General features: G+C 51.1%; 1 protein-coding gene and 1 pseudogene across 1 annotated transcript; both read right to left on the bottom strand.

The window, feature by feature from the left end:
• Positions 1 to 4,795: 4,795 nt before the first annotated feature.
• Positions 4,796 to 7,026, bottom strand: LOC117194871 (cytosol aminopeptidase-like). The gene is made up of 4 exons (XM_033399336.1): positions 6,574 to 7,026; positions 5,745 to 6,478; positions 4,863 to 5,028; positions 4,796 to 4,801 (listed from the first exon to the last, which is right to left on the bottom strand). Exons 1-4 carry the CDS (start codon positions 7,024 to 7,026, stop codon positions 4,796 to 4,798), a joined length of 1,359 nt encoding a protein of 452 aa, XP_033255227.1.
• A 479-nt stretch (positions 7,027 to 7,505) lies between these two features.
• LOC117194870 lies at positions 7,506 to 9,684 on the bottom strand (annotated as a pseudogene).
• Between the last annotated feature and the right edge of the window lie 276 nt (positions 9,685 to 9,960).

Raw genomic sequence — 9,960 nt, 5'->3', positions numbered from 1 at the left:
TATAGACAAATTCCGGTACTTTAAGCGTCGAATCTCTCATTCTCTTCGCAGCTGCAGCCGCGGTTCTTGACTTTTCGTGTCTTGCATTCTCGCTCTCGCGTCTATACATCGTCGCTTAAGCGGTATTTCGTTTTCCGTTGTTGTGTCGAATTGCACAACGGCTAACATGGACAACGATCCGAATACAGGCGCGGGCGGAAATATTGTGGTGGCTGATTCCAGACTGAGTCTGTATAAGCGTAAAAGTCAGTCATTATATGATCGATTGCACAGGCTTGGCGAATCCTTCGCGGGGAATAAAATCGATAAGCTGACCGCCGCGGAAGTCGAGGTGCGCCTTGATATGTTGGCAGAAATTCGAGAGGAATTTAATAAGGCCCATATAAGGCTCCCATGAGTTGGAGGCTCTCGATCAAAACGAGATTGGGAGTGAGCTGCGCGAAATCTTCGATACTCTTTTAATATCGTTGAAAGATGAGTTGCTGGCTGCTGTTGAAGTAAGCCAGTCACACGCCGCTGCCCATTCTACGACTCTGCCAAGCCATTCCGGACATAGTGCCATCATCATGGCTCACAAGCAGCGACTTCCTGAGCTGAAGGTGCCTAAATTTTCTGGTGGATACGTCGAGTTCTCGGATTTTATGGCAATGTTCAAATCGGTGATTGAAGCGGATGCGGATCTCAGTGACATCGAGAAATTCCAGCACCTTCGCTCTTGCCTCGCTGATGCGGCTTTGGATTCGGTTCGATCGTTAGAGCTCTCCAGTGCCAATTATCGTGCGGCTCTGGATATACTTAATAAACGCTTTAATAACAAAAGACTTGTTTTCCAGGCACACATCAAGAAGATTCTTGGGCTAAAGAGGGTAGACTCGCCTTCTGCTAAAAGGCTTCGGGAGTTTTCGGATGCAGTCAATTTACACATGCGAGCGTTGCAGACATTGGGAACTGCTGAGGAGATTTCAGGATTCATGGTCATCAACATGCTGCTGCAGAAGTTGGATTCGAAGACGCAATCCAAATGGGAGGAGCACACATCGTCGGATGCTATACCTACCGCAGAGGAATTCTTCGAATTCTTGCAGCAACGCTGCCAGAAAATGGAGCGGTTGGAATATGCTACAGCGACACACGCAAGTAGCGATCAGGTGGGAAAAAACCATTCCTATACGCAGGTTAAGAAAACGTTTGTAGCTTCCAACTCTTCCGCCGACCCGTCTGTATGCGTCTTTTGCCACTCAGCGGGCCATGGAATATACTCGTGCAAGATATTCGGAAATCTCTCACCGTTGCTGCGCCACAAAGAAGTGAAGAAGCTTTCCCTATGCTTCAATTGCCTAAAGCCGGGGCACCGGACCCGCGCATGCAATAGTTTGTTGCACTTCGATAGTATACAGCCCACAACACAAGGCTGCCCAGGTATTACTCCTCCCGATCTGGCCGTTCAACCGGACACTCTTTCCGTTGCTCAAAATTCTGCTAGCAGCTCGTCTCTACCTTCGTCTACCTCTCTTGCTGCCCAAGGTCTTCACTCTGATGTCGTGCTTCTGGCTACAGCCGTGGTTCTCGTAAAGAATCGGTCTGGCGTTTTAGTTCCTTGTCGTGCCATCTTAGACTCAGGATCGCAGCTGCATCTCGTCACATCCAGGTTCGCCTAGCAGCTTTAGCTTTGGAGAACTCAATCGTCTGCACTTGTGTCTGGGCTGGGCGATACCAGCGTTTCTACTGAGGGATCCACCATAAGCATTTGTATGCATTCTCGCACCTCTGCTTACACAACTACACTTACTGCTCTCATCGCCCCCACGATTACCGATTCTCAACCAAGTATGACAGTAAATGTATCCGATTGGCGTATTCCATCTAACATTCAGCTCGCTGATCCTGCATTTTTCAATCCTCAACGGGTTGATCTTCTCATTGGTGCGAGCGTTTTTTATGATCTCCTCTGCGTAGGGCAAATCAAACTCACCGATGAACTGCCTCTTCTGCAGAAGACCCGGCTTGGGTGGATCGTATCTGGCGGTGGACAGAAGGTATCAAGCTCGGCGCTTTTGGCTACGCACAATTGTCCAGATTCGATAGCTGAGATGGAAGCAAGGTTGGATAAAACTCTTCGTATGTTTTGGGAAGTCGAGAATTGTGTGGAGGCTGAGTTGAATACCAAAGAAGAAGACGATTGTGAAGCACATTTCGTAAGCCACCTTTCACGGCTGCCATCCGGGGAGTATGCAGTTCGTCTGCCGCTAAATAACAATACTGATCGTTTAGGAGAATCTTATGCTCAGGCTTATCGACGGTTCATCAGTCTGGAGCGAAAACTGGAGCGTAATCCTACACTCAAGGAGCGGTATTCCGCCTTTATGAGGGAGTACATTGATTTGCATCATATGCACCAAGTCAACCCTGATTCCCGTAGTCTCTGCAAATATTTCTTGCCTCATCACTGTGTCCTCATCACGACGACAAAACTCCGTGTCGTTTTCGACGGATCCGCAGCTACATCAACTGGATATTCTCTAAGTGATGTGATGATGACAGGCCCTGTTATTCAGCCTGCATTGTTTAACATATTGATTCGCTTTCGAACGTATCCAGTCGCTCTCACTGGGGACATTTGTAAAATGTACCGCTGCGTACGAGTGTCTCCGCCCGACCATTTGTATCAGTGCATCCTATGGCGAGATTCCATCGAGTCCGCGGTTCAAGTCTACACATTATACACCGTCACATACGGGACGAGGGCTGCATCATTTTTAGCGGTCCGCGCAATGCACCAGCTGGCCATCGACGAGGGTGAGTCCTACCCTCTTGGCTCAGCTGCTCTGCGGCAGGAGTTTTACGTGGATGACCTTATTTCGGGCGGTAATTCGGTCGCACAGGTCATGGACAAGATGCACCAAACATCAGCTTTACTGTCCCGTGGTAATTTCAGACTTAGGAAATGGTGCTCCAGTCACCAGGAAGTACTTGAGGGAACCCCTGAAGATGACATAGAGAAGTTCCTAAAGTTTAATGATGGAAGCGACATTACCAAAACTCTCGGCTTAGCGTGGGACCCTGCATCGGATCAGCTGCTTTTTGCCTTGTCCGCACTGGACACAAACTCAAAGCCATCAAAGCGGTCGGTTTTATCTACGATTGCGCGGTTCTACGACCCTCTTGGATTGATAAATCCAGTCATTGTCAGGTGCAAAATCTTCCTTCAGCAGCTTTGGAGAGAAAATTTGGATTGGGATGAAAGCCTACCCTCAGCGTTGCATTCAACGTGGATGGACATAAAGGAGATTCGGCGCATTGGTCAAGTCATGAAATCCAGTTCTATTAGTTCGCTCAACCCGTTCATCGATCATTCTGGACTACTTAGAGTTGGAGGTCGTCTTGGCAACTCATCGCTAGGATTTGACGCTCAGCACCCGCTCATTCTGCCAAAGGGACATTCCATTACCTTTGCGCTGATAAGATATTATCATGAAAGAAACCTCCATGCCGGACCTCGCGCCTTGCTATCCAAAATTCGGCTGGAATATTGGCCCATTGGAGGTGTTAAGGCAGTGTCAAGGGTCGTCAGCAGATGTGTGAGATGCTTCAGGACTAGGCCGCGCATGGTCGAACACATCATGGGAGACCTACCTAAGGAACGTTTGGAAGGATCTCGAGCTTTTGAAGTCACTGGAGTAGATTACTGTGGACCTTTTTTCTACCGATCAGAAATCCGCACGAGGCCTCCGATCAAGTGCTACATTAGCGTATTCATCTGTTTCACTTCGAAGGCTATACACATGGAGCTCGTAAAGGATTTGACCACCGCATCGTTTCTAGGCGCACTAAAGCGTTTTACTTCCACTCGAGGAAGGCCAAGTCAAATTTGGTCGGACAATGCGACAAACTTCGTTGGGGCCAAGAACGAGCTTCTGGAGCTAAAGAAGCTTTGTCTGAGCGAACCGCATATGAAGGAGGTCCACGAATCCTGCTTGGCTGACTCGATCGACTGGCGTTTCATCCCACCTCGCTCTCCGCATTTTGGCGGGTTGTGGGAAGCGGCCGTGAAGACCGCAAAATATCACCAGTACCGCTCAGTTGGACCATCTGTGCTTAGCTTCGACGAGCTGCGCACTCTGATCTGTCAGATCATTTTCAGATCTCTTTTCATTTTTGAAACACATAGGTGCCAAAAAAGCTTGGCATCTCAAACACCCCTTCCGCCCCCGCAAAGGATGAAAATCTGGGGTTATTCACAAATCTCAGAGACTATTAAGGCTAGAGTAACCAAATTTGGTATCCGCACTCCTGTTAGATCTCACTATAAAACGTATAGCTCAAAATTTCGCCTCACCCCCTTCCGCCCCCACAAAGAACGAAAATCTGTTGCATCCACAATATTGAGGATACGAGAAAACTAAAAACGCAGAATCATAGATAATGATCATATATATCAGACTGCTGAATCTGGATCAGATCAGATAATTTTTATAGCCAAAAGGAACAAATCAATTTGCACTGGCTACGCAGCACCCGACGTCACGCTCAGACTGATTTTCTGTGGAAAAATCCCACAAAAATTTGTGGAAATTCAAAATAAAAAACCTCGTACACGAAACTATGATTACTATATTTATTCCAAGCGAAATCGTTTCTGGGAACACATTCGGCCTTAACGAAGAAATTTGCACAATAAACGAAAATGCCAGAAATGCAATTGGCTACGGCGAAATGGTGGCCAGGGGGATTGGTGGCCAGGGCACTTTAATTTGCCAATTGTATTTAAAGCAAACCAGGCAATATACAGTCCGTTTCAATGCTGTAGGTACAAGCAGACAGATCTTAAAAAGGTTCTGGCCAGAGAACAAAAACCGGCGTACAGTCCATGAACCCCAGAGAATGCGCAGCTCCACGTCGATGTCGTCCTCCTCGGTGGCCTCCTCGTTCTTGTCCACCACCTCCATGCGCTTGTTCAACGACAGCTCCTCGAACTGCGCAAAGCTGGCCTCGCAAAAGGGCTCTGCTGCCCCAACAAAGGCCAAAAGACTGTGGACCAGGGGGGGCAAGGGGACAATAGAAGCCAAAAGATTGACAGAGGCGAGTGAATTCCGTAAATTTATATAAACGATATTGCGGTTCACATTTTGCACTTTCGCTCAATTAACTCAACTAATTGACATTTGAAAATACATGCGGTGAAAGGAAGTACATATGTACACATGTATGTACATGTAGGTCCGTAAAGGACAACAGCAGGAGATAATTATAAGTGCAGGAATTTTAATTCAACCTTCAACCTCAGCCTTTGCATGGCTCTGGAGCTCGAAAGTGATTTACAAAAGTGATTTACTATAAAACGTATATCTCAGAATTTCGCCCCACCTTTTTCCGCCAGCACAAAGGACGAAAATCTGTTGCATCCACAATATTGCACATTCGAGAAAACTAAAAACGCAGAATCATAGATAATGACCATATCTATCAGACTGCTGAGTCTGGATCAGATCGGATCATTTTTGTGGCTACGCAGCGCCCGACGTCACGCTCAGACTGATTTTCTGTCTCTCTCGCACGCACTCTTTGTCGTGTCGTTTAATATTAGCGGCGTCTGCCGGAGGAGAGTTATACTGACTTAGTATCGGGTATAACCGTAGAGTTGCGGTGTCCGCGGCAGTGGCGGTGGTCTTGGTACTTCAATTAACAACAAATTTGGAACGCGGAACATTAACAAAGGAATTGTGTAACGAACATAATCAGATTACTTGCCGTCGGGGCCAGCCTGAACGATGGTGCGAGTGGGACGGCCAGTCATGCGGTCCTTCAGCAAATATGGGAGCGGATTGTAGCTCGTCAGCATGCCCACGTTGCGGATGTCCAGGTGGGCCCAGTCGACGCACGGCACCAGCTCGTGCAGAACGGCGGCAGCGATGCAGCTGGAGGCGGGGCCACGTCCGCGGTTGCTGATGTCAAGGGTCTCGTTCGGCATGATCAGCTCCTTGAAGTAGCGCCACAGGGGCAGACGCCAAACGCGATCCCCCGTAAGGGCACCGGCCTTCTCGAACTGCTTGTAGACGAAGTTCGAATTGCTGAAAATCCCGGCTGCTGCTCCGCCCAGCGCTGGGCAGACGGCGTAGCCCACTGTAGCAATGTCCACGACCATGCGCGGCTTGTAGATCGTCTGGGCGTAGAGCAAGGGATCGGCCATGGCCATCACACCAGCCTTGCTGACGTCCACGAAGCCGAGAGTTTTGCCATTGAGGAGGGACACCACGTCGCCAGGCTTGGCCGCCATTCCGGAGGGCATGTTCTCGCCCAGCGGCAGCAGTGCCGTTATGTTTAGGGGCAGCGATAGGGCGGCAGCGGCTCGGATGACGCCCACGCAGGCGGCTGCACCGGACATGCAGCCGCGGTACATGGACAAGCAGTCCTTGGGACGGAGGCAGAGGCCCCCGCTGTTGAATGTGATGCCTTTGCCCAGCAGGAGGATGGGCTTGTCCTCGGGTGCGGTGCCGCAGTAGGCGATTTCCAAGATGATCGGCCGCTCGCAGCTGGCCCTTGGCCACCATCAAGAAGCTGTTCAAGCTCTTGGACTCGATCCAGTCCATGCTGCGTACCTCCACGGATACCCAGCAGGGGCACAGGGCATCCACCGTTGACTGGGCGAAGATTGTGGGCGTCATCTGATTGGCCGGCGTATCGGCCAGGCGACGGGCCAGGTTCTGCGATTCGGCCTTGCATCCAGGCATCCGAGTAGGGAGAGTCGTACAGCTCCAGTTTGGGAATGAGTGTGCGGTCCCGACGGCGCTTGTTGGTGTTGTAGCGCCAGACGGCCAAGGCGCTCTCCTCGGCCGCCTGCTCCGCATACTCCATCGACTCCACGAATACATCTGTGCAGCCCTGCAGTTGAAGGGCACGAGCCCCCACGCCGGCAGCGACGCGAGCGTTCTCCATTCCCTCGTCGATCATCTCCAGGTCGTTGAAGCCGGCCCCCTCCTGTCCCACGCCGACCACGGCCACCGCACGGAACTCCGCATCCACGTTCATGAAGACACGGTGATCTTACCCTGGACGCGATCGTCAAACTTCTCGCCGGATGGTGTCATCTTGGGCTGGCGGTCGCCCTCCTTGGCGTACACGCCCACCACAACGCCTTTGATCACCGAGTCACATTTCTCGGCGTGGTGCCGTCGCTGTTCCACATCTCTGCGTCTGGCCAGGAATGTGTGCTGGACACGCCTGCACAGGGCGTGCATCAAGCGTACAGACTTCATCGCTTAATGATAGTGACAGTCCCTCGCGACAGGTTACGAAAGTTCTCTTATTTTTCAGACAGTTCCAGACAAATTTTGCTTTTTTTCCGAATAAAAAAAATGTAAATCTAAAAAATAGAGAGAATGGATTTGCTTCCAACAGCTGATTCGAAAGGAATGAGATATCCCAAGGCTCAAACTCTGGCAGGGAAACATTGCCAACGCCTGCTGAGATTCGAGGAATTATTGAATTTCCGAACAAAACAAAGAATAGGTCTCCGAAGAATAGGTCTCAAATCGAGGGAAGTATTCCACAGACATACATTTATATTTCGCGTAATCAAAAGAATCAAAAGATTTATCCCTCATCGGAATCGGATTGATTTGTCGGCTTGAGGCTGCCAAAGACCTTGGCCGGTATGGCCTTTTGTTCGAAGCGCAGTTTCTTCATGATGAGGCCCTCGTCATCGGTTTTGGTTGTGGCCTGGCCTGCCTCGGCCTGGTCTCCACTCGGCTGCTGCAGGTCCTCCTCCTCATCGTCGTCGTCGTCCTCGCTGTCGCCAATATCAATCTCATCCGGATTGACGACCGTATTTTCCTTGCCCTTGGCCCCGCCCTGGGTCTCGCCGCGCACAAACATGATATTGGAGGCAGCCTTCTCGGCGGGCTTCTGCTTGGCCTCGGCCGCCGCGTGGCGGGCCTTCTCCTCGAGCAGCCGCATGGCATCCGGTCCGGAGCCAGCACCAGCATCGGCAGCCACACCATTCGTGTTCGTGTTGACAAACTGGGCAGCCATCATGTTGACCTGAGTGTTGTAGGTGGCCTGAATGGAACGCTTGATCCGCAGCATTTCACGCATCGTATCCTCGTTGCCATGACGCACCTCGAACTCCTTCCAGGTCTGTCAGAAGTCCGCCGTGATGCGGGGATCGCACACCTGTTGGGGCAAAGCAGAAGAGAGCTTAGAATATTGACGATCCAACGGGTAAATGTCGACTCACCTGTGAGCGTAGATGGCCCTGGCTCGATCCACCTAGACCAGCTTCGTCTGCAGCTCGGCGAATTTGACGCACATGTGGCGCATATGCTGCTCCTGCAGAGCCTCGATGGCCTTCTCGTAGATCTCCCTGGTGCGTGGCAGGCCGTAGATCTCGGCGGCCTTCTTCACGAATATGTTGTACATGTCGAACATCTCCTCTTCCTTGACGGCGGACGTGGCGCGATCGTAGACGGACATGGCATGCCGGGCCAGGCCGTGCTCCTCCTCCAGCTTCGCGTAGAGCTGGAAAAAGTACTTGGATTGCTCAGCGGGTCACTGATCCAGGCACTGTTCGAAGAGGTCGCGGGCCCGCTCCAGCTTTGTGCCCCCGTAGCGCGCGACGAACTTGCTTAGATACGAGTTCCAGATGTCGTACACATTCGGCCACTTAAACAGGGCAATGCCCTTCTCGTAGGCCCGATAGGCCTCCTCTAAGTAGTTGTGCTCTTCGAGGAACATGCCAAGGTTGATGATCACCTGCGGCGTGCAGATCTTCAGGTCGATGATGCGCTCGTAGACGGCCGTGCAGGTCTTGAAGGTGCCAAAGGACTCCTCCAGAACGGCGTACATGGACCACACCTTCAGGGATCTGTAGAGGCGCGACTGCACTGTCTCCGAGTCGTCGTGATACGCCACCTTCCGCTTGGGCATGGCCGTGGCACGTTGCATCAGCTTGAGGGCTGCCTCGAACTGCTGCTGGCGCAGCTCCATCTCCGCCCACTCGCACCACCCGGCGGCCAGATCCTCCACCTTGACGTACTCCACCTCGGTGCCCCGCTCGAAGACCACGCGGGCGTACTCCACCTTGGTGCCCCGCTCGAAGACCACGCGGGCGTCCTCCACCTAGCCATTGGACTCGTAGAAATTGGCAAAATCCACCCAGAGGGTGTGAAGCTTTCCTACCGCCAGCTTGGGCTGGACTGTCTGCACGGCCTCGGTGTAGGTGTTGATGATCTCCGTTGGCTTGTCCTCGTACAGGTTGACCCGCTTGTGCCACTCGTGAACGTTGTGCGGATTCTGGCGCAGCAGGACACTGTTCAGCAGCAGCAGACGCCTCTCCATGAGGTATTTGAAGCGCGACAGGCGCAGCTCCACGTCGATGTCGTCCTCCTCGGTGGCCTCCTCGTTCTTGTCCACCACCTCCATGCGCTTGTTCAACGACAGCTCCTCGAACTGCGCAAAGCTGGCCTCGCAAAAGGGCTCTGCTGCCCCAACAAAGGCCAAAAGACTGTGGACCAGGGGGGGCAAGGGGACAATAGAAGCCAAAAGATTGACAGAGGCGAGTGAATTCCGTAAATTTATATAAACGATATTGCGGTTCACATTTTGCACTTTCGCTCAATTAACTCAACTAATTGACATTTGAAAATACATGCGGTGAAAGGAAGTACATATGTACACATGTATGTACATGTAGGTCCGTAAAGGACAACAGCAGGAGATAATTATAAGTGCAGGAATTTTAATTCAACCTTCAACCTCAGCCTTTGCATGGCTCTGGAGCTCGAAAGTGATTTACAAAAGAAGCACTTTAGTCGGAAACATAAACATTCATTCCCCACCTCTTCACAGCACTTGACCAGAAACAACAGCAACAACAAAAATCACAATTATAAAGGGAGTCAGGGCGAGGCATACACTGTCAAAAAAACAATATACGAGAATAAATAATTAAACCCATTTTTATAT

The sequence above is a fragment of the Drosophila miranda genome, assembly GCF_003369915.1.
Source record: "Drosophila miranda strain MSH22 chromosome Y unlocalized genomic scaffold, D.miranda_PacBio2.1 Contig_Y3_pilon, whole genome shotgun sequence".
In the NCBI taxonomy this organism is placed as follows: domain Eukaryota; kingdom Metazoa; phylum Arthropoda; class Insecta; order Diptera; family Drosophilidae; genus Drosophila; species Drosophila miranda.
The sequence above is the reverse complement of the archived record's forward strand: the minus strand, read 5'-3'. Positions and strand labels throughout refer to the sequence as shown.